This window comes from Mobula birostris, chromosome 10, assembly GCF_030028105.1.
Source record: "Mobula birostris isolate sMobBir1 chromosome 10, sMobBir1.hap1, whole genome shotgun sequence".
In the NCBI taxonomy this organism is placed as follows: Eukaryota; Metazoa; Chordata; class Chondrichthyes; order Myliobatiformes; family Myliobatidae; genus Mobula; species Mobula birostris.
The window spans coordinates 42,734,680-42,760,256 of record NC_092379.1 but is presented as its reverse complement, the minus strand read 5'-3'; the positions used below and the strand labels follow the sequence as shown (position 1 = coordinate 42,760,256).

At 44.1% G+C, this 25,577-nt stretch overlaps 1 protein-coding gene across 1 annotated transcript in view; it reads right to left on the bottom strand.

Moving 5' to 3' along the window:
• The window catches only part of LOC140203632 (serine/threonine-protein phosphatase 2A 65 kDa regulatory subunit A beta isoform-like), a 56,334-nt gene that overhangs the window by 20,225 nt on the left and 10,532 nt on the right, over positions 1 to 25,577 (bottom strand). The window contains exons 5-11 of the mRNA XM_072269680.1: positions 23,274 to 23,506; positions 21,359 to 21,506; positions 18,377 to 18,532; positions 15,057 to 15,171; positions 12,608 to 12,678; positions 11,559 to 11,693; positions 6,314 to 6,487 (exon numbers count right to left, since the gene is read on the bottom strand). Of these exons, the coding sequence (XP_072125781.1) occupies positions 6,314 to 6,487; positions 11,559 to 11,693; positions 12,608 to 12,678; positions 15,057 to 15,171; positions 18,377 to 18,532; positions 21,359 to 21,506; positions 23,274 to 23,506 (1,032 nt within the window). The remainder of the gene's footprint in view (positions 1 to 6,313; positions 6,488 to 11,558; positions 11,694 to 12,607; positions 12,679 to 15,056; positions 15,172 to 18,376; positions 18,533 to 21,358; positions 21,507 to 23,273; positions 23,507 to 25,577) is intronic.

Below are 25,577 nucleotides of genomic sequence, written 5' to 3'. Positions count from 1 at the left end.
AGACCTTGACAACTCTTTACCATAGAAAGTACAGCACAGAAACAGGCCCTTTGGCCCTTCTTGGATGTGCCAAACCATTTTCTGCCTAGTCCCACTGACCTGCACAAGGACCATATCCCTCCATACACCTCCCATCCATGTATCTGTCCAATTTATTCTTAAATATTAAAAAAGAACCCATATTTACCACCTCGTCTGGCAGCTCATTCCATACTCTCACCACTGTCTGTGTGAAGAAGCCCCCACCAATGTTCCCTTTAAACATTACCCCCCCTCACCTTTAACCCATGTCCTCTGGTTTTTTTCTCCCCTTGCCTCAGTGGAAAAAGCCTGCTTGCATTCACTCTATCTATACCCATCATAATTTTATATACCTCTATCAAATCTCCCCTCGTTCTTCTACGCTCCAGGGAATAGTCCTAACCTATTCAACCTTTCTCTGTAACTGAGTTTCTCAAGTCCTGGCAACATCCTTGTAAACCTTCTCTGCACTCTTTCAACCTTATTTATATCCTTCCTGTAATTTGGTGACCAAAACTGAACACAATATTCCAGATTCGGCCGCACCAATGCCTTATACAACCTCATCATAACATTCCAGCTCTTAATAATTTGATTAATAAAGGCCAATGTACCAAAAGCTCTCTTTACGACCCTATCTACCTGTGACACTACTTTTAGGGAATTTTCTATCTGTATTCCCAGATCCCTCTGTTCCACTGCACTCCTCAGTGCCTTACTATTAACCCTGTATGTTCTACCTTGGTTTGTCCTTCCAACATGCAATACCTCACACTTGTCTGTATTAAACTCCATCTGCCATTTTTCAGCCCATTTTTCCAGCTGGTTCAAGTCCCTCTGCAGGCTCTGGAAACCTTCCTCACTGTCTACTACACCTCCAATCTTTGTGTCATCAGCAAATTTGCTGATCCAATTTACCACATTATCATCCAGATCATTGATATAGATGACAAATAACAATGGACCCAGCACTGATCCCTGTGGCACACCACTAGTCACAGGCCTCCACTCAGAGAAGTTATTCTCTACTACCACTCTTTGGCTTCTTCCATTGAGCCAATGTCTAATCCAATTTACCACCTCTCGATGTATACCTAGCAATTGAATTTTCCTAACTAACCTCCCATGCGGGACCTTGTCAAAGGCCTTACTGAAGAAAATCTACTTTGTGTTTGCACACCGAAACTGAGAGCGATTTGCTTCCTTAAAACCAAATACATACTAAATCCGGTATGATACAGGAGAGCTTAAGTAAGCTACAGAGAGTTATAAAATTAGTCAGCTCCATCGTGTGCTCCAGCCTCCATATTATCCAGGACATCTTCAAGGAGCGGTGCCTCAAAAAGACAGTGTCCATCATTAAGGGCCCCACCAGCCTCTTCTCATTGCTACTACCAGAAAGGAGGGACAATTTGTCTGAAGACACACACTCACTGATTCAGGAACAGCTTCCTCCCCTTTGCCATACGATTTTTGAGTGGACACCGAACCCATGAACACTACCTCACTACTCCTGCTAGTTACCGACACAGAGGAGGAATCTACAACAACCAGTTTACAACCAGCACGTCTTTGGGATGGAGGAGGAAATCGGAGCACCTGGCAGAAACAGAGATGAGGAGTGATTTCTTCAGCCAGAGGGTGGTGAATCTGTGGAATTTTTTTCCATGAACAACCGTGGAGGCCAAGATATTGGGTATAATTAAAATGGAGGCTGACAGGCTCTTCATTAATCAGGGTGTGAAAGGATATGTGGAGAAGGCAGGAGAATAGGGTTGAGAGGGATCACAAATCAGCCATGGTGGAATGTTGGAGCAGACTCAATGGGCTGAATGGACTAATTCTGCTCTCAAGGTCATTTGCTTCCAAACAATTGGTTTATTGATCATTACAGAATATCTCTCTGGTGCTTCCCTCTCCCTTCCCCTTTTCCCAATCAAAGATTCAAAGGTTCACTTATTTTTCTTCAAACATCTCTTTATTGCTTTTACAGAATGAAAAGTAAACACATTCGATCATCCATAGGTTTGAAAGTGCAACAAGGTTAAAGAAAAAGGGAAAAATAAAATACATCAGAAATAAAAGGAAAAACAACGCACAAAAAAAGCAAACACCCGGCCATTAAAAACAAGCTGTCAATTCAATTTGTTACTTTCATCATCCCAAATATTGTTCTCCAGAAACTTGTAGAAAATATCCCAAATTTCCCGACATTTGCCAAGTTTGTTTTTCTGTGATGTAGTTGATCTTTTCTAGAGCAAGATACGAAGTCACTCCTTTCAGCCATTGTGAAAGTCCACTGGTTGTGGGTTTCTTCCATGAATAGGCTATGCAACGTCTGGCTTTCAAAAAACAAATATTAAGCAGAGACCTTGCACTTTTGGAGGTTACAAAGTCCTTTGGATAAATGTTCAGAATACATAATTTAGGATCAAGGAGCACCTTTTTTCCAATAATCTGACTAATCAAATCCAGCACCTTCTTCCAGAAGCAGATTATCTGGGGGCACTCGCACATACAATGGAACAGAGACCCCTTTTAGTGATTACATTTAAAGCATGTGTCTGGAATGTTGGGGTTAAAGTGACGAAACCTGACTGGAGTAATGTACTGTCTGGTTATCCGCTTAGAATGAGTGTTCACTGACTGGGTTTGAACGAAGGAACAAGCTTCTGACCACTCTTTTTCTGACAGATTCTCATGCAAATCAGTTCTCCATGCTTGTAGCATGTTGTTTGATGACTCTTTGCATTTACTTGCAAACAATTTGTATGTAGCCCCCTGGTAAGCCTAGACTCGCTCAGCTCGCTTTCGTCTAGGGGGAGCAGCTTTCAGCCCCGCCAAACGGGGTGATCAGGTCTGTGTGGATGCTGTGTGATGTACCCCACACCGCCAATTAACAGACAGTACGCCATATGCGATTAAATGATTACACTTTATAAGTATTTCTTGGTGATGGGTTAGTAGAAACAAATAGAATAAAGGTGCCAAGTCAGTAACTCTATCAGTTCGGTGCACACTCGTTGGAGCTCTTACACAACCGGGTCCCCCTTCCTCCAATCGATGGCCTCCGAACTCCACCGACCCACGAATGGGACCACCCTCGGTGATCCACCAAACACTCCACACGAGTCTGTCCTCGCCTCCTATCCTCGCTGAAGACCCTGGGCCTCGGACTCCCGCTCGGGGTCCGTGCCGTTGCCCAGCTTACGGCATCTCTCTCCTCGCGTCTCCTCTCTCTGTCCCCATCACGCCTTCTGCCCAAAGCCCACGAAAAAGAATAGCTTACAGACACACAAGAAAGAATACCATCTATCCCAATTGGTTAGCAAATGAATACAATTCCTGTATCAGTAATTATAACCCAAACAAGTTGCTATAGAGAACCACTGTCTCAGCAGTTAATAGTACAGAGAAGCCATTTTATTAGCCTTAGCAAGTAACATAAAAGAAGAAACCCTTACATGTATAATTCAGACACTTGTCCCCTAGCTTCAGATAATTTCAGAGTGATGTCTTCTAGGGTAAATAAAGGAGGGAGCTTCAAACTGTAACTTTGCCTGGACATAATAAAACTTTGCAACTAAAGGCATTTAAAAAAGTGTTTTGTTGGAATTCCATATGTGGCCTTGAGTTCTTCAAAAGACATAAATGAATTGCCATTATAAAGACCAGACACCTTAGCTATGCCTCGGGGCGGCCAAGTTTTAAAACTGGGATCCGCTCTGCCGGGCTGGAGCTATCATTACCAAAGATAGGAGTAAACTGGGATAACTGTGATGTCTCACCCATTTCCGCAAGAGCATCGTGCCAAATCATTATTGTATTTTTTAAGAAAGGGATTTTAGATTGTGTGACCAGGTTTTTCTTATTTGCTGAATACATATATAGTTCTAGAGGGATATTGATCAACTGGGATTCCATTGAGACCCAAGGAGGGGAGTGATCCTTAACAAAATAAAACATTCCTGCTCTAATTTGGGCCGCCCAGAAATACCATATAAGATTTGGTAGCTGTAAGCCACCTCTATCATACGGCAGATATAACAGGGAAAGCCTGAGTCTTGGACATCTATTATTCCAGATGAAATTAGAAAAACATTTCTTTAATAAATAAAAGAAAGAGTAAATAAGTACATAGGGATTGGATAATTATGTCTGCGGGCAGGAGCAAGCATGAACAAATTAGGATATAAACACCTGCAATGGTTGATACTTAGGCTTACATACAACATTTTGGACCAGTGGAAATGGTCCAGAAGGGTTATATGGAAACTATTATTACCATTTTTCTTAACAACTAATTCCATTACTTAGCCTAATTGGTTAGATTTACCACAGTACATAATTATCTATTTAAATGTTTATTTTCCTTTTATATCATCTCAATGTGTACTTAAGAATGTATAAATAATTGTAGTTTTATACATATAAAAAAATGGAAAAGGTTATATGTGTGAAAAAAGTACATGATATTTGTGAATTCCTTATCCAAATAAAAATAAAATTAAAAAAAAATAAATAAAAGAAAGATGATGGAGGAGAAAGTGGGATAGATTGGAAAAGGTACAGGAACTTCAGTAAAATTGACATTTTTAGAACGTTTATGCGTCCAATCAAATTTATGAGCAATTTCGTCCATCTGTTTGTAAGTTGAGTAACTGAGTCTGTGAGAGGGTTATAATTAGTTGGGATAATTTTACCAATAGTAGGAGTAATTTTAACACCCAAATAGGTAAACCCTGTTCTGACAAAATTACGTCATCCATGTACAGGGCTATGCGATGTTCTACATCTCCTATAGTTATTCCTGCTATGTTAGCCTGTTTTCAAATTGCCATAGCAAGTGGCGCAATGGCCAGGATAAACAGGAGGGGAGATCCCTGTCTTGTTCCCCGTTGGAGTTTAAAAGATGCCGAAAAAAGCAGGTTAGTTAAAACTTCAGCCTGTGGGTTAGAATACAGAAGCTGTATCTTAGAAATCTTCCCCCTATTCCACTCCACTCTGTCGAAGGCTTTCTCGGCATCCAATGACAGAATAGCGCTATCAGAGCTTCCAGATTTTTCATAAAGTATATTAAGCACTCTTCGAATGTTGTGGAAGCCCTGCCTTCCCTTACAAACCCATTTTGGTCAGGGTGGACCATTTTTGGCAAGAGTGGCACCAGCCTCCTAACTAATCCCTTACAGAGAATTTTGAGATCATTGTTCAGATGTGAGATTGACCTATAAGATCCACAAAGGGATGGTGGTTTTCCAGGTTTTAACAGTAGTGTGATTGCTGCTATATTAAGAGAGGAGGGAAGGGATCCATTGTCAAATGACTCCTGATACATATCAAGCAGAGGTGGTATTAGTTTAGTCTTAAAGATTTTATATATTTCAATCGGAATTTCCATTGGGCCCAGGAGTTTTCCCTCCCTTCATGTTAGTTATAGCTGCAGACAATTCTTTAGCCTCTAAGTTAAACTCCAGTGAGGTCAAGGACGTTTCATCTCGGGGTATAAATTGTAACAAGTCGAGAAATTCCTTTTGTATTTGTGGAGCTGAATCTGAATATTCTGAGCTGTACAGATCTTGGTAAAATCTCAAAAAGATATTGTTTATTTCCTCTGCGACAACCGTTGTCACCCCCTCATCTGATTGTATGGAGTTTATTGCCCTTTCTGTTTGTGTCTGTTTGATGTGCAGGCCAAACGTTCACTTATTATCATGTACAACTCTGAGATTTGTCTTCCCCAGATAGCCATGAAACAAAGAAAAAACATGAAAGTCATTGAATGGCATCCTGATCATCAGCCCCCCCCCAAAACCACCCCTCCCTCCACACAGAAAATGGAACAGCAACAACCCCAGCCCACCCCCCACACAAAAACTAACAGAACATTTTACCCCGAAACACCCTCCCCTCGCACAACAAAATGAAAAGAAGCAGACAATATAAAAACAGAATATAAAATCCCTAAGTCTGACAAAGTCCGCAGTCCTTAAACAGGGGTCTAAACCTGATTGTCTAAACCAGAGGTTTCCACCCCTACTTGGTTAATGGTCAATTAAAAAAAAGGTTGGGAGCCCCGAGTCTAAAGTAAGACTACCCATGTCAGTGGGCTACAAGTATAATTGTTACTATCGCACATTTGCTTCTGGTGCAAAAGGAAAGAAGATGTTCAAAGTTATTTCCGTCTTTAAACTAAAGTATCAATTTGATATGGGCAATCATTTCCATTCTGCAAATCATCCATATGGAAGCATTGCTAATAGACTATAAAAACATTTTAGAATAAACCACCCACCAGCAGCCCTGCAAGCAGAGGCATGTACTCGATTATCGCAAGGCGCACTCTCCATTTGGCATCTTCTGCTAATTCTACAATGGCTGGCAGGAGAGACTGTGCTAACTGGTGAATTCCAACAACTTCATTCACGCAGTCCAGATTGGAGATAATGTTCAAACGGACCTCAGGGCACTAGGAAGGAAAGGCAATTTTCTGAGTACAGCAAAGGTGAAAAACATTCATACTGCGAACGCTGTCTGACAAACACACTGGCGCTCCCCAGACTCTCTGCTTTCAAAGTATCATCTTGGACATTTATGAAATATTAATCCCACAAAAGAAATATGAATGCCACTTTCACACTTACAGAACTTAGGCACATGCACATCTAGCCAGGGTGCCAATGACTTTTGCACAGAACTGTACTTGCCAACGTGCAGTGGAGAGCAAGTTTGTAAATCTGGCGGGAGCACAGGATGTTGGGAATGGTGAGAGTGGAGCACCCACGGGAGGGGTATGAGAGAGGTGGCTGAGGTGGACTGCCAGGGGCAGGAGGTGTGGTGCGAGTGCAGACACACTCAGCCCTGAGAACACAAGCAAGGGCATTTGTTTCCAAACAATTGGTCTATTGGTCATTACAGAATGTCTCTCTGGTGCTTCCCGCTCCCTTCCCCCTTTTCCCAACCAAAGAGTCAAAGGTTTGTTTATGATCAAAGCACATATCCAAATACAACCCTGAAATTTGTCTTCTCCAGATAGCCACGAAGCAAAGAAAGAAGATGAAAGTCACTCAGAGAGAAGCATGAAACCTACACCTCCCCAGCCCTGGTACAAAAAATAATGGCATCCTGATCATCTGATCCCCAAAACTACCCCTCCCGCCACACACAAAATGGAATAGCAACAGCGACCCCCCCCAATCCATCCCCCGCACGAAAAACTAACAGAGCATTTTACCCCCAAACACCCTCCCCTCACACAACAAAACGAAAAGAATAAGGCGATGAAAAAAACAGAATATAAAAACCCTAAATCTGAAAAAGTCCACAGTCCATAAACACAAATGCAGAACCACGATATCATCCTACGCTATCACCGACATTCACCAAAAGAGGGGGACAGGGACACAACTCCCCTCTCCCTGCCCCCTTCCCACTCTCAGTCCACATCAGAGACCCATATCAGACATCTGCGAGGTTTATCATCACTCACAGATGTCAAGAAATTTGATTGTTTTTTGCGGCAGCAGCAGCACAGTGCAGTATATAAGAATTACTACAGGACCGTGCAAAACTCAGACACCCTAGCTATATACACCAGCCTAAGACTTTTGCACAGTACTATACATTATGGTCCAAGTTATGGTCACACGAGCAGTATGCCAGAAATTCGAGAGTCAGTTAGCAGAAGTGAGTGCAGTTGCTTTTATTAAGGAGAAGGTGCTTGGGAAGCTGAAAGTTTTGAAGGTAGTCAAGTCACCTGGACTAGATGGGCTACACCGCAGGGTTCTGAAAGAGGCAGCTGTAGAGATTGGGGAGGCATTAGTAATAATCTTTCAAGAGTCATTAGAATCTGGAATGGTTCCAGAGGACTGGAAATTTCCAAATGTCACTTCACTCTGAAGGGAGGGAGGCAAAAGACATGAAACTATAGGCCCTTCAGCCTGACTTCAGTGGTTGGGAAAATGTTGGGAGTCCATTATTAAGGACGAGGCTCCCAGTACTTGGAGGTGCATGGTTTCCTTAAGGGGAAATTACAGGCAGGATAGAGAAAGGAGGGTCAGTGGATGTTGTTTACTTGGAGTTTGACAAGATGCCGCACATGAGACGCCTTAACAAGTTAAGAGCCCATGGTATTACAGAAGATATCCTAGTAAAGATAGAAGATTGCCTGACTGACGGGAAGCAAAGAGTTGCAAATGAAAGGGGCCTTTTCTGGTTGACTGCAGGTGACCATTAGTGTTCCACAGGGGTCGGTATTGTGACCGTTTCTTTTCAAGCAGATGTCAATGATCTGGACAACGGAATTGATGGCTTGGTGGTCACATTTGTGGATGATACCAAGATAGGTGGAGGGGCAGAGAGTCTGTAGAAGGACTTGATAGATTGGGAGAATAGCAAGGCAGTGGCAGTTGGAATATACTGCACTGACCGAAAGTGTTTCTGGTAGGTAGGATTCCTCAGCCTTGGGCGGCAGCCCGCTTAGGAGAGGGAAAACCCTGATTTTAAACCTCCACTGCCTTGCAGTCATGCCCACCCATGGGAAAGGCTTTGGGGGTAAACCCCTAAGGCAGTTTGATGTTGTTTACAGCTTCACTCCGGCAACCTCTGCGATGACACTGGTGCCGAGCTGTATTGGCGCTTGCCCTTCCCTTCGACAACATGAGTGATGTGGAGAGGGGGAGCCTGCTGCATGGGAAGAGCCGGTCCTTCAAACCTTCCTGCCCAGGAGAGGACACAGTCCACCAGAGGCACAAACCCATCATCCCCGGGATCGAAGGGTGCCTACTACCAGAAACGTATGGCCATGCACTTTGGTAGAAGGAGTAAAGACGTGTACTATTTTCCAAATGGGCAGAAAATTCAGAAATCAGACGTGCAAAGGAAATTGGGAGACCTCGTGCAGGGTTCCCTAAACGTTATCTTGCAGGCTGAGTTGGTGGTACGGAAAGAAAATGGAATGTTGGCATTCATTTTGAGAGGACTAGAAAAGATATAAGGGTAATGCTGAAGCTTTATAAGGCATTGGTCAGAACGCAGTTGGGGGTATAGTGAGCAGCTTTGGGCCCTTTATCTAAGATGTGCTGATATTAGAGAGGGTTCACGAGTATGATCCTGGGAATGAAACATACAGGAGGAGTGCTTGAGGGCTCCGGCTCTGTCCTCGATGGAGTTCAGACGGGAAGGAAGAGGGGTGAATCTCATTGAAACTTATGGAATATTAAGAGGCCTAGAACAGAGAGGAGGTTTCCTGTGACCAGAGGGCACAGCCTCAGAATAGAGGGACGTCCATTTAGAACAGAGCTGAGAGGAAATTTCTTCAGGAAAGGGCGGTGGATCTGTGGAATCCATCAACGCTGAAGGCTGTGGAGGACGAGTCATTGGGTATACCTAACGTGGAGGGTGACAGGTTCTTGATTAGTCAGGGTGTTAAAGGTTACGGGGGAGAAGGCAGGAGAATGGGGCCGAGAGGGTAATAAGCCAGCCATGATGGAATGGCTAAGCAGACACGATGGGCTGAGTGGCCTAATTCTGTTCCTGAGTCTTAATTTATTGTCCGTTCACTCTCCCTGAGTGCAGGCGAGCTCCTCGGGAGGGCCATGGGAGGAAACAACGGTCATTTTGTGAAAAGCTGCATTTCACAAAAGAAAAACACTTGAATTTCTGCGTTTGAGAAATCTTTCTGCACCTTTGGCATAAATAGATGCAAGATACTAATTACTATTAAATTATCCAACAGTTCAAATCATGATTCGGCAGGCTTTTTTCTTGATTTCATTTCAAACTAACAAATAATTCAAGGCTTGAATTAACAGCTGCCAATTTGAAGATGTACACTTTGAATCTGTCAGCTGTGCCTGGAAAATCGAGGCATTTCTGACATTTGGGGAATCTTTTCGGGTGTAGCACATGAAGGGAATCAAGTCTGCAGACATTGGAAATCCAGAGCAATTCACCCAAAACGCTGGAGGAACTCAGCAGCTCAGGCAGCATCTATGGGAATGAGTAAACAGTCGGTGTTTCAGGCCGAGGCCTTTTATCGGGACTGTAAAGGGAGGCAGAAGATGCTAGGATATAAAGGTGAGGAGAGGGGAAGGAGGCCAGCTGGAAGGTGTTAGGTGAAGACAGGTGGGTGGGAAAGGTCAATGGCTGGAGAAGAAAGAATCTGAGAGAGGAGAGGAGAAGAGAGTGGACCACAGGAGAGATGGAAGGAGGTGGGGACCCAGAGAGAAGTAATAGACAGGTGAGAAGTAAAAGCTCAGAGTGGGGAATTGAGGAAAGAGAGGAGAGGGGAGAGATTTTTTTTACATTTTTAAAAATAATCTTAATTCTGTAAAAATAATGAAAATTTCCATATAAATTAAAAAATCCAGAATTTGCACATGCAACAGTTTTGTTTAAGTTCACGCCAAAATAAACAAGGAACTTGATGGATGGAGAAATAACAGCTCCATCACACCATTAACCGATTCATCTTTAATCCAATATGCACTCAGATTACAAACCAGCTCACATCACTGCTTCTAAAGAACGCACTGCACATTTGCTCTTATCTGAAGCTCTCAAACTAAAAGAACAGTTCGAGAGACTCCGGTGGAAGAAACAGTTGTTATTCCATTCATGATTCATAAAAGCATAAGAAATCGGAGCAGGAGTAGGCCATCCGGCCCATCAAGCCTGCCCCGCCATTCAGTAAGATCATGGCTGACCTGTCCATAAACTCAGCTTCATCTACCTGCCTTTTCCCCATAACCCTTAATTCCCCTACTATCTATCCTCTCCAGCCCTTTACCTTTCCCACCCATCACCTGCCTTCAACTCCCCTCCCCTACACACCAACCTTTCCCATCACCTGGTCTACCTATCACCTACCAGCTTGTACTCCCCCCATCCTCCCAACCTTCTTATTCTGGTGCCTTCCCCCTTCCTTTCCAGTCCTGACGAAGGGTGTCAGCCCAAGGGTTCATTCCCCTCCATAGATGCTGCCTGACCTGCTGAGTTCCTCCAGCATTGTGTGTGTGTGTATGTGTGTGTGCACGCGTGTGGCTGTGGATTGCCAGCATCTGCAGAATCTGTGATTATAACACTTTAGAATGCTGGACATCACCGCACAGCTTCAAGCAAACGGCAGTTACAATGTTTGTCAACAGGAAAGAAAGCAGATGAACATGGGCCAACTGCTGTCCCCTTCCAGGAATCGATATCAGTGAGAGTAAAAGCCTAGACACATCAGTCTGTGTTGCAACACGTCCCATTCTGGCACACTTATCCAGATACCTGTATCTTGTGGTGGAGCATGGACTGCTCGTCACCTTCAGCAGATGTACAAGTTCCAGAGACGACAACCAACTTTTTGATCGCCTGATGAACAATAAGCGACCTTTCCTCAGCACTCTGGACTTGACAACAGCTTCCAAACAGCACACAGAAGAAAGCTCTCCATTGGTGTTTGCCTGATTTCGGTAGGCTAATCAAATATTATCCACCATGGCCACCAGTCACGCAAGGGGTATGTTAAAGTTTGTACTTCATGATAAAATTACCTTATCTTTGAGCTGAGCCAAGACCAGGGGAAGCAGGTGCTCAACAGTGCTGTCCTTGCCCAGGATGGTGGACAAGCCCATAATAACAGAGGCCAGAGCTGACTTCACGTGTTGATTGGTGTCAGACACAAGTTCCTGGAAAAGAAACACAAAAAATGATCAAATGAAAACCCAGACAGGTATCTCAGTCAACACGCACAAAATGCTAGAGGAACTCAGCAGGCCAGGCAGCACCTACAGAAGCGTCGACTGTACTGTTCCCCATAGAAGCTGCCTGGCCTGCTGAGTCCCTTCAGCATTTTGTGTGTGTTGCTCGGATTTCCAGCATCTGCAGATTTTCTCTTGTTTGTCATTAGATATCTCAGTCATGATGCCATCCTGCTCCACGTTCTTATGATCCACCTGGTCAGTCATGGATCATTCTTAAATAATTTCTTTTACAGTTTGATATTCTAGTTTATATAAATCATGGAACAGAACCGGCCCCATAACCCACAATGTTATACTTAAATTCCTAATCAAGTGGGCAATCTAATCTACACGATGTCCATATTCTTCCGTTTTCCTCACATTCGTGTGCTTATCTAAACGTCATTAAAAGTCCCCGATATATCTGCCTCTACCATCACTCCATGCAGCCAACACCATGTTAAAAAACCAGCAACACACACAAGATGCTGGAGGAACTCAGCAGGCCAGGCAGCACCTATGGAGAAAAGGACAGTCGACATTTCAGTCCAAAACCCTTCGGCAGAACTCAGCCCTTTGGGAGAGGGGGAGGGAGCAGGAGAGGGGGATGGGGAGGGAGTGGGAGAGGGGGATGGGACAGGAGAGGAGAATGGGACGGGAGAGGGGGCAAGATGTGACTTGTGCTTGGACACTGAGCTTTTCCAGTTACAAGCAGTTCACACTGATAAATGGTGCCTGAATCCTCGTTTCAGACCCACCCAAAATACTGAGGGACTTTTTCCTGAAGTGAATGAGATGAGTTGCTACATTAATTTTAGATAGACTGTATAACCAGCCAAGAATTTGAGAAGGCATATTACCTTAACATACGGCAAGATGTGACATATTATGACAGTCTCCCTGCAATCTACTGGCAAGTTTTCACAGAAATCTGCAAGATAGAGTACTGCATGTTAGAGAGTTATTCTCAAACAAAACAATGGAGTCAGAGAAAAGTACAGCACAGAAATAGGCCCTTCAGCCCATCTATTCTGTGCCGATCCATTTAAATTGCCTACTCCCATCAACCTGCATCTGGACCATAGCCCTCAATACCACTACCATCTGCGTACCCATCCAAACTTCTCTTAAACGTTGAAATCGAGCTTGCACGCACCACTTGCGCTGGCAGCTCGTTCCACACTCTCACCACAATGATAAATCAATAAAGTTTAACAGATTAAGCAATTGCTGAAAAGCATCTGCCTTAATATTTGTATCTTCTCACAAGATAGTGGCAAGAGAAAACATACATTCTGAAGCACTATTTAAGTCGCACAAGGAAAAGCAAGGCCAGCACCTACAGTGTAAACATCAAGAGTCAGCACAGGTTCAATTTTGGTACATCTGTACATTTTCCCTGGAGTAAACCCCGAGGGAAAAATCCGGAGCCGGATTCTCCGAGGCAATCCTACGTTGAGTTCAACGCTGACTGGCAACTCCTGCGATGCCACTGGTACCAAACTGTATCGGTCTCTGCCGATCCTTTGGACTCATCAGATGTGTGGAGAGGGGGAGCCTGCTACATGGGCAACAGCTTACTCTCCATATCATACTGCCCTGGCTTACGTATCACGTAGACAGCTGCACGTAACATCCATGGTGGACCCTGACCAACGGAGGGCCTCGGGTTAGGCAGTCAGTGGTACAAATGTAAAGAACAGCATTCACTCTTTTTCACAATCTCACAACCTTTCAAGACTCTGCACAAGCAATGAAGTGCAATTTGTAAGGAGCAGCCACCATCGAAACATGAAGTCAAGTGGCACACAATTCCTTTCCATTTGCTGTCATCCAGTTCTGGGATCAGATCAGGATGCCAAAGGGGAGGCATGCTGGCATGCTGTTCTCACTTGGAGAAGTGTCACCTGGATATGTGGTACCACATTAAATAGAGTCATAGAAAAGCACAGCGCAGAAAAGGCCCTTTGGCCCCTCTCGTCCATTCTGAACAATTCAAACTGTCTACTCCCATCTGCTTGCACCAGGTCCATAACACCACCACCACCCCCATATTCCTACTATCCATGTACCTATTCAAACTTCTCTTAAATATTGAAATCAAAACTGCATGGACCACTTGTGCTGGCAGCTCGTTCCACTCTCATGACCCTCTGTGTGAAGAAGTTTCCCCTCATGTTCCCCTTAAGCTTGTCACCTTTCACCCTTAACCCATGACCTCTGGTTGTAGTCCAACCCAATTTCAGTGGAAAAAACCTGCTTGCATTTATCCCATCCATACGCCCCCATAATATTGTACCTCCATCAAATCTCCTCTCAGTCTTCTGCATTCTAAAGAATACAGTCCTAACCTATTCAATCTTTCCTTCTAAGTCAGGTCCTCCAGACCAGGAAACATCCTTGTAAATTTTCTCTGCATTCTTTCAACCTTGTTTACATCTTTCACAGGAGTTCAAAGTTCAGGGGTGTCCAGGGAAGGGGTCGCACCTCTGGTGAAGGGGCTTGTCGTGTCCATTCCGGGGCAGCTCACTCACCTTTGCTCCCCACCGGACACTCATCTCTCCCCTGTGGCTGCAAGCAGCCATTTGCACGTGACAGCAGTCTCATACTCCAGTGAGATTCGGACAAGCCAGTCCTAGCATGCAAAGTCAGCCTCAGCGGACTGGGCGGGTGCGATCTACAGTAAAGCCCAACGGCCAGGAAGGTGGCTCTGCATCGCACTGTGGAGAGCGAGGGGCATGAAAAGACACAGAAAGCGTCCTGGTCATCCACTGCAAACAAGAAGACCCCTGTTTCTTCTGGCGCTTGTTCATACCACTGGACCCGGACTTCTGAGGCCAAGAGAGTGGAACTGCCACAGTGCAAAGGCTTTTCCATTTTAAAAACTCTCCCGCACAGGTTTCCTGTCATTGTCAGACAAAATGTGCAACCACCATGCATACTATACACAACCTTGACATTTGTCTCCTTACAGGCAGCCACAAAGCAAAGGAACCCAACAGAACCCATTAAAGACAGAAAACCATCAATCACACAATGCGCAGGAAAAAAAGACAAATTGTGCAGACAAGAAAAGTAAGCAAATAATGTTCAGGACTGCACTGCAAAATGCCAGGTTGTACAGCTGGATCAAAGGCCTCGTCTCCACTAGGAAAGTTACAGGCACAGATTGCAGTGTCATTGCCCAGAACAAGAGTCTATTAATGAAGTAATTGATAGTTGTTTCTGCTGCCAGAAAGTTGTCACTGTGCTTCACCAACAACATCTTAAACCGGATGGAAAAGACAAGAATGAGAATTCCCAACCAACCTTTAACTTTGTTGGCCCCAGCTGCTCGCACTTCAGCCTCACAATCTTTCAACAGGTTTTGGAAAGCAGGAACCAGATCATTTTCCACAATTTCAGGACCCACGGTTTTCTGAAGCTTTAAAGGCAAGAGAAACCAAATGAGTAACAAAGATAGAGTGGGTTTCAATAGCAGCAATCTGTGCATTAACACGTGAACAGAGGAATCACAAAGACAACACCATCTTTCTTTTCCACGCTCGTGTCGCTGCTGCCATCAGGTAGAAGGTGCAGGAGCCTCAGGACCCTCACCACCAGGTTCAAGAACAGTTACTACCCCTCAATCATCAGGTAGAAGGTACAGGAGCCTCAGGACCCACACCTCCAGGCTCGAGAACAGCTATTACCCCTCAACTATCTGGTAGAAGCTGCAGGAGCCTCAGGACCCACACCACCAGGTTCAAGAACAGTTATTACCCCTCAACCATAAGGATCTTGAACTACAGGGGATCAGTACACTTAATCAATTGAGATGTTCCCACGAGCAATGATCTTACTTTAATTACTCTTTATCTTGTTATTTCATACTCTTGTTATTTATTGCTATTTATTTATATTTGCATTTGTACTTTATCTTTTATTGATCCTGTTTACAGTTACTATTCTATAGAAATTGCTGAGTATGTCCACAGGAAAATGAATCTCAGGGTTTTATGTGGTGACATGTATGTACTCTGAAAATATGAACTTCAAAATTAAAAATCTGAACTATACTTTAGCTACAGACTTCATTGCAAGATTAGTTTATACGTGATCTTGAGCATAGAAAGTGCATTTTGTGATGGTCTGTCATTAGCAATGATAGCAGAACTTTATAAATACAATAAACTCTGTATCGTTCTAATGCAATTGTTTTCCAATAATGGGTTGGTGCCAATTTCACAAGTGCTCTGGCAACCTTTATCTTGTTCTGGCATATTTCCCCTTCCTTTCCAGTCCTGATGAAAGGTCTTGGCCCAAAACGTCAACTGTTTATTCACTTCCATAGATGCAGCCTGACCTGCTGAGTTCTTCCAGCATTTTTGTGTGTGTTACCTTATATGGAGCTTATTTTTGAACACGGGTTAGTTATCGTATAAAGACAGACAATATAAAGTCTTTGCCTGTTCCAAGGGTAACAATCCTAAGATGACAAAATGGCTGTGTTTTCTGTGTGCTTTTGAACACTGGTCCATCTGTAATTTGCTTTAATTTTCGATCAGGTTTACAGTTTTTAATTATGTAATTTTATCATGGGTGGCAGGGTGGAAATACATCTCTACCAAGAGACATGTAAGGCGTTCCTTCCCTCCGCTAGCCTGCAGGTCACCCTTGGGCAAGGTGTAGCACCTGCTTAGCCAACCCCACCCCCCCAATCAGGGTCACGTGAAGCCATGGGGTAAGAGGAAAGAAACCCAGAGAAATGTTGCCATTGTGTTCACATGTTTATCAATGAGTGGATACCCCATGCTCTGGTAAAGAAATAAATGAGTGGGGAGAAAAAGGGAATGGTCAGATAAATGGTGTCCATTTAGAAGCAGCATTCTTTAGTGTTACCCAGGTAAAACAGCTGTAATGATCTATCCTTGATAAAATATCCACAGATAAACCAGCTGCTTCAGTACAGATTTTACACTCATACAGAACAGAAAGATTTAATCTCAATGCTTTGGGGTGGGACCAGATTTTCCTGGCCTAAAGAGACGGAATTTTAAATTTTTAAAGAAAGGCAAAGTTGAGAAAATATTGTCGTTGATGGCTCTGAATCCGAAAGTATGGTACACAGACAACAACGTGAGCAATTGTAATCAGCTAATTTCTCAGGTCAAAAGAAACAACTAAATAATGTTATTTAATCATTAAATAATGCTTCTTAATTGTTAAATAATGTTAACCTGATTGTTAATGTTTGCAATTAACCTATGTAGGCAATGTGCCTTTATTTTGAGGACTTGTATTACATTGTGGTGAGAAAAGCACGGAGATTTCAGTTGATCCGAGTGTTTTCCCAGGCTGGGAAAGCCTAAGACTAAAGGGCATAGATTTAATTGGAGACACAGAACGCAACAAGCTGTTCCGGCCCTTCAAACGGCACCGCCAGTAACCCACCAACTTGTGCAACAATCTACAATGACCCTTTAACCTACTAACCGGAATGCTTTTGGACTGTGCGAGGAAACCGGAGCACCAGGAGGAAGCCTGAGGCAACAAGTTTTATACTGAGAACAAAGACCATCTGGTTCAAAAAACATAAACACACAGGAGATTCTGCAGATGCTGGAAACTTAACACAAAATACTGGAGGAACTCAGCAGGCCAGGCAGCATCTATGGAAATGAAATAAACAGTCGATGTTTCGGGCCAAGACTGCTCTTCAGGGCTATAAATCTGCCGATGACACAACTATTGTTGGCAGAATTTCAGATGGTGACAAGGGGCCGAAGAGGAGTGAGATAGATCAGCTGGTTGAGTGGTGTGGCAACAATCTGGCACTTTGTCAGTCAGACCAAGGAACTGATTGTGGACCACAGGAGGGTGAAGTTGAATCACCACCTCCCTACACCATACCTGGTTTGTGTGAAGTCAGCAGTGGGAAGGAACCAGCGAAGTCCAGTCCATCAAAATTTTAATTAAATTAATTAATTAATGCCCTACATCACAAAATTTACCACAATGACAGTAAAACCAATGATTGTGGACGTCAGGAAGGGGAAGTCAAGGGAACATACGTCAGTCCTAATCAAGGGGACTGTGGAAAGGGTGAGTAATTTCAAGTTCCTGAGTGTCAAAGTCTCTGAGGATCGTCCTGGCTTTTCAACCTTTCGGCTCATTTTTAAACAGAACTGAAGTTCCCCTTAACTTCCTCCAGTCAAAAGTGAAAAATATCAGTGTCATCAACCTGTGCACGTGCTGAATCCCCAGATCCCTGGCACTATGCCAACAAGTTTGTTCTAAACCCCTGTCACAGGATTATCCTTCAGATACACTGAAAAAGATCTGAGCTCAATTCAGACCAACTTTGTTCTATTTCAGATCCATGTTTAAAAACAGGCTAATTAAATGAATCTGGAAAGAAATCTCAGCACCTTTTGGCATGTCAGTCAATTATATTAAAAATACGCAGGTGCTTGATTTAATGATTTTTTAAAACTATATTAGAGGAACTAATCGTGTTTTCATGACTTTTGACAGAATCAGAAGGGATTCCAGCTGGAACAGAAAACTTAAAGACTAGCTTTAAAACATAAATGCACCATATCATCATACCAAAGAGATGCATTTTGTGCTTTAGCAATAACACGTACCTCAGAAAACTTGTCTGCCACCACATAGCGAACACGCCAGGATTCATCGCCCACTGCCTGCCGGAGGGTCGGCATCACCAACGCTTCCAGGTCTTCCTGGGGCAGCAGCTGGGCTATGCTCACACAAGCCTCAACTGCCAACAGCCTCACCGAATCCTGTGAAAAAGATGTTCAAACCGGGTTTGAGCTGGTTCTTCATTAAAAAACAAAATTAATTTCCTGAAGTTAACATTAGGAAGAACTAATCTCATCAAAAAAATCATAAAAATAAATACTGACAATATAACAATTGTTTCCCAGATGATATCCGTTCAGATCACCTAGAAAGTAGCAACAGGTTTCATTACTTTGCAATGTGTGCTGGAATCTTCCCAGGATACAAGTACTGGAATGGAAATTTGGAGTGTATCAACATGCAACCTTTGATGGAAGCATTCCTTGGATTAGTATATTAGCAAATGTCATGACAGTGCAAAAATTTATTGATAAATCAATTTTCTTTCTCCTGCTCTTGAAGCACCATTCTCTGCTGAGTGAATCTCCAAGCTAATCACCCAAGTGGTCACTTTTCACCGTAGGATGTAGGAGCTGAATTAGGCCATTTGGCACATCGAGTCTCCTCTGACATTTCATCATGGTTGATCCATTTCACCTTCAGCCCAATCTCCTGCCTTCTCCCCATATCTCTTCATCGAAACAGGGAAATCTACAGCACTTTACAGGCTATCCAGCCCCAAAGTTGTGCCGACCAAGTAACCTACTCGAGAAACTGCCTAGAATTTCCCTACCGCATAGCCCTCTATTTTCCTAAGCTCCATGTACCTATCTAAGAGTCTCTTAAAAAACCCTGTATCCATCTCTACCACCTTTGTTGTCAGTGCATTCCACACACCCACCACTCTCTAGGTGAGAAACTTACCTCTGACGTCCCCCTTATACCTACTTTCAAGCACCTTAAAACTATGCCCCCTCATGTTAGCCATTTCAGCCCTGGGAAAAAGTCTCCGGCTATCCACACAATTAATACCTCTTATCATCTTACCAGCTTCAACCAGGTCACTTCTCATGCCCTGACTAATCAAGAATCTATCAACCTCTCTGCCCTGAATATACCCAATGACTTCTCCTCTGTGACAATGAATTCCACAGATTCTCTGGATAAGGAAATCCTTCCTCATCTCCATTCTAAATGGACAAACCTCTGCTCTGAGATTGCTTCCTCTGGTCTTAGGCTGTCCCACCATAAAAAACATCCTCCCCATATCCACTCTAGAGGCCTTTTAGTATTTGACAGGTTACAATGAGATCCCTCCCCCTCATTCTTCTGAATTCAAATGACTACAGGAACAGAGCCATCGAATGCTCCTTGAACGACAAGCCTTTCAATCCTGGACCTTTCAATCACTTTCGTGACCCTCCGTTGAACCCACTCCTGTCTTGGCAAACCCTTTGTTAGATAAGGGGCCCAAAACTACCTTCAATATTCCAAGTGAAGCCTTATAAAATGTGAACATTACATCCTTGTTTTGATACGCTAGCCATCATTGGTGGGGTCTGAACCTGGAGCAAGTGTGAACATCTCCTTGGCTACAGATGTGAAGGTTTATTTCCAGGAGTCACTGGACAGTAACCAGAAGAGAAGCTTACTCAACACCAAGGAGCACACGTCCAACCGTTAACCAGAAGCTAGGTGAGGGTCAAAGTGTCCATCCCAGCTCCCCTTCAGCGTACCATTTCTGTACGACTCTGGCTCCTTAGTACACGAGGATACTGCGGACTGCGTCAAGCCTTTTGCCCGGGATACTTTAGGTTGGAGGAATATGAAAGGACACACACTGATTAAACAGTTCGCTCTTCAGGCAAAAGCCTCAAGATAACCACCTTCTTGGAGGAGCATCTCCAGCTGGAGTACTGGAATGGTGTAATCATGCCAATAGATTGACAGGCACTGCTTCCATCTGCTGTGGACAAAGGAAGTTTATAAAGCAGGGGCTCCCAACCTGGGGCCCCTCGGTTGATGGTAGGGGGTCGATGGCGTAAAAGAGGGTTGTGAACCCCGGTTACAAAGGTGAACAGATGGTGCAGACTACGACAACAGAAACTTTGCAAGCAGGAAGTGGCATTAACAAGGCGTAGCATATTGAGTACATGGACGTATTAACCGGATGCAACTCAGTTCTTTGCCACGGACACACCATCCGTACTAATCTTTCCCACCTCCAGCTCATCCATACAGTAAAATGCAAGCGGTAATGTGGGGTGGGGGGGGGGGGAATTGCTCCAGTGAGCGGAATGACAGACAGCCTGTTACCGGAACGAGCCAAGTGCTCTCCGTTATTTCACACACTGCCATGACGTGTGGGATACAGAGGCTCCTCAGTACAAGCAATTGATACACATGTGACATAAAGCCAAGGTGACAGCAGCAGCTTCAGCAAGATAAATCATGACAAGCCATGGGGAATAAGATCACCTTTCTTCACTATAATCCACGCTTCCCTCATCCACGTCACCTGCATTCCCACCCCACAAGCCTTTCCAGCGCAGCAGTGTCTGTAGCCCCCACCACCCACAATAGACTCCTAGACTAATCTCAATCCTCCGCTATCTGCAAGGGGCCTCTGCCACTAATCACACCCCACTTTCCCCACCCCACCCTTCAGGGTTCCACGCCACTCATTCATCCTTGTCGCTCTCCCCGAAAGCAAGACAAGGTCTACAGTCGCCCATTTGCCTCCGTTCAGGGCTGCAAACAGTTCTTGCAGGCGAAGCGGTGCTTTCCTCTCGGGGCTATTCGCTGTATCTGGAGCTCCTGCCGTGGCCTCCTCGACATCGGAGGACCAACACAGATGGGGTTGGGGGGGCGGCTTCTTCAACGAGCACCTTCTCTGGTTCCGCTGCGACAGCCGGGGTATCCCAATGGCCACCCACTTCAATTCGACTTCCCGCTGCCACCCCAGTATCTGCTCTACAACTACATACCTGCTCATCAGAAGCCAGGGAAGTGAAGAGGGGTATAATGTCACTTTTCAAAAACTCCAGCTCCACAACCTTTGCAAATTCACCCAACTTTGATGCTGCTGCCTGGCGGACCACTGGTGTGTCATCTGAGCACAAGCTGTGGAAAAGTCTGCAGAAAAAATAAAATTAAAGGTCACATAGGAGTAGTCGCCCATTGATGCAGAACTTAACAATTCGCAAGCAGAAATACAAGCACTAAAAATTGACATTTTTGCAATTAATGTTTCTAAATCAGAAGCTACTAAAATATTTTGCTAAACCCATCATCATTATGTGCTGTGTCATATGCTATGGGTGGTCACGGTCTTTCCATGACCCTGATTGTTCTCCGTAAAGTTTTCTACAGAAGTGGTTTGTCATTTCCGCCTTCTGGGCAGTGTGTGTCTTTACAAGGTGGGTGACCCCCAGCCCATTATCAATGCACTTCAGAAACTGTCTACCTGGCGTCAGGTGTCGCATAACCGGGACTTGTGATCTGCACCGGCTGCTCATCCACCACCTGACCCCATGGCTTCACCTGACCCTGATCGGGGCGGGGGCGGTCGGGAGGGGTCGATGGTATCGAAGCAGGAGCTACACCTTGCCCAAGGGTGGCCTGCAGACCAGCAGAAGGAAGCCTTACACCTCCTTTGGTAGAGACGCATCTCCACCACACCACCCAAAAATCCAATATTTGTGGTATTCAGATTTTATCCTGAGAAATACTTCAAGATAGCAACAGAATATAGAAATTTACTGCACATTACAGACCCTTCAGCCCACAATGTTGTGCTGACCACGTAACCTACTCTAGAAGCTGCCTAGAATTTCCCCACCATACAGCCCTCTCTTTTTCTGAAACAACTGACTGTATCTGAAAGTTTACACAAATGACGCCACAAAAAATTTTAATTCAGGGAGTAAAGCGGCTGGAAGTGAACCCCAGATGTGGGACTCCTGCACTTGGAGCAGAACAGAGCCATTGGTTGTGGACTGCAGGGGCACACAGTTACCAAAGCAACCTTCTCGTCCGACAAAACTCAAACACCTCCGAACAAGTGAAATCCTCTGCGCGCCAGATTAATCAAAATGGCCCTGAAGCAGAGCAACAGGCTTGACAAGACACGGCTCTCAAAAAGAGCACGCCTTTGTAAATGACAAGGCCACTTCAACCCCACAGCCGAGAGTAAGCGATGAGCACCACTCGACTATGATGCACCTCGGCTTTTGCTCCTTCCTCACTAAAAACACACAAAAAACCTTCAGTTTATGTCATTAAAAACAAAAATGCCACACTTTCTGTGCTATTTTGGGGCTGATTATTCTCTAAACTAGAAACTTCTACCCACTCAGTTAAAACAAGGTCCCGTCCACCATGGTGGTAGCATGTTATCGCCAATAAAACCAAATTATACCGAAATTGGGTGGCAGGAAGGAAATACGTCCCTGCCAAAGGAGGTGTAAGGCACTCCTTCCCTCCACTAGCCTGCAGGTCACCCTAGGGCAAGGTGTAGCACCCGCTTAGCCTCCCCGATCAGGACTACGTGAAGCCGTGGGAGCAGGTGGTGGACGGTTGTATGAGCAGCAGGTGCAGATCTCAACTCCTGACACTGACACCAGGCAGACAGTCTCTGAAGCGTATTGATAATGGGCTGGGGGTCACCCGTCTTGTAAAGACAGACGCTGCCCAGAAAGAAGGCAATGGCAAACCACTTGTGTAGAAAACTTCGCCAAGAACAATCCTGTCCACGGAAAGACCCACGATCGCCCACACCATACGACACAGTACATAATGAGCGATACTACAGGATGTAGATTTTCTACAATAATACTGTAATATTCCTAGCCAACTTCAATCATGTTCATCTCCAGCATTCCAAGGGAGGAAAGTACTTACTGACGCAGCTCGGTCTTTACACAGCTGGATACCCGAGGGTAGCAGACACTGAAAAGGCTGCATGCCGAAGTCCTGGACGTGAACCAGTCACCACAAGTCAGGCGCTTGACCAGTGGCACAAAGTGGACTTCTAGGTCTGCAGGAGAGTGCTCGTGGGAGATGGCTCGCAGTGAATCGATGGCTTTATTTCGTACTACCGATTTTTCCACCGTTGCCAGGTTCTCCAAGGGAGGCTGATTAGTGGGAAAGAATTAAACTGAAACACATCTTCTTTTTACTCTACTTCTAAGAAACACAATATTTAGAAACAATCTTTAAGATAAATTCTTACATTGCTGAGAATTAGGAATTCTCATAAAGAAAATGAGACAGAGAAACATTTAAAGGCAGAAGAATATAGAGCCGTGCTGGAGGACAAAACACAAACTACCAAAAACTGTATAAATCAAAGGACATATTTTCTCAATCACAGAAATTCCCAAGGTTCCTAACCAGAAAACTCTGTACTAATATTAAATGGAAATTACACTGACACATTCCTAATTACCAGTAATTACTATTTCATCTTCAAATTAAGTACCAATAATTGTTCATCCTATGAGGTTTTAATATGCAAATAAACATGAAGCTGCCTGTCAGAATAATTTTGCCAAAGTTTGAGGGAAGTCCATGGTCATCCACTTTGTTAGAAGAAATAAAAGTGTAAACTACTTTCTAAATTGGGAGAAAATTCAAGAATCCGAGGTGCAAAGGGACTTGGGAGTCCTCGTGCAGCATTCACTAAAGGTTAACTTGCAGGCTGAGGAAGGCAAATGCAATGTTAGCAGTCATTTCGAGAGGACTAGAATATAAAAGCAGGGATGTAATGTTAAGGTTTTATAATGTATTGGTGAGGTATCATTTAGAGTATTATGAGGAGATTTGGGCCCCTCATCTAAGAAAGGAGGTGCTGACAGTGTGCAGAGTTTCAAGGAGATTCACAAAAATAATACTGGGAATGAAAGGCTTGTCACGTGAGGAGCCTTTGATGGCTCTGGGCCTGTACTCGCTGGAGTTCAGAAGAATGAGAAGAGACCTCATTGAAACCTATCAAATGTTGGAAGGTCTGAATAGAGTGGATGTGGAGAGGATGTTTCCTATGGCAGGGGAGTCTAAGGCTAGAGGGCACAGCCCCAGAATAGAGGGATATGCTTTTAGAATGAAAATGATGAGGAATTTCTTTAGCCAGAGGGTGGTGAGTATGTGGAATTCTGTGCCACAGGTGGCTGTGGAGATCAAGTCATTGGGTATATTTAAGGCAGAGATTGATAGGTTCTTGATAGGTTCATGGCATCAAAGGTTACTGGGAGAAGACTGGGGAGTGGGGCAGAGGAGGCGAAAAAAGGATCAGCCATGATTGAAAGACAAATTGATAAGACTCTTGATTAATCGCAGCATGGAAGGATACAGGGAGAAGGCAGGAGATTGGGGCTGAGAGGGGAAAATGGATCGATGGGCCAAATAGCCTAACTCTGCACCTATATCTTATATAACTATTCAAACAACAACTGTGCCCACGTTTCAGTTTAGAATTGCAGGCATCACAGGGGCTCCGAGAAAACGTTTCTGAATTGCTATTTTCTATAATACAAAGCCACGCCATCTCAGCGTTCTTCAAGAAACACTGCTAAAAGTTTGTGATATTTTATATACAGCCCCCACCCACACATGAGCAAATTGGATTCCTTACGTAAATGCTTTAAGAATTCTCTGCCTGTACTCGCAGGTAATTTTACACAAAAAGAAAACATTTTTGAAAGGAGTATCAATACAAAAGAACGTACACACTCTATACGCAACATACTGACGCTGGAATGTCTAATTTGAAACCACTGCAATCAATAAAGTAAAACATGGAATAGTAAAGTACAGAAACAGGCCATTCGGCCCACAATGTTGTGCTGAACCAGCTAAAAAGAAAATCAAAAACCACCAAGAACTGATCCCTCCTACCTACACAATGTCCATCTCCCTCCATCTTTTTCATACCCATGCGCCTATCCAAAAGTCTCTGAAAAGTCTCTACCATCATACCAGTCAATGTATTCCAGGCATCCACCACTCTGATGGTAAAAAAAACTTACCCCTCACATCCCCCTTGAACCTACCTACCCACTCTCACCTTTAATGCATACCTCTGGTATTAGACATTTAAATCCTGGGAAACAGATACTCCTCTTTACTTAATCTATGCACATGCTCCTCATAATCTTACAAACCTCTAGCAGATCTCCCCTCGGCCTCCAGCGCTTCAGAGAAAACAAC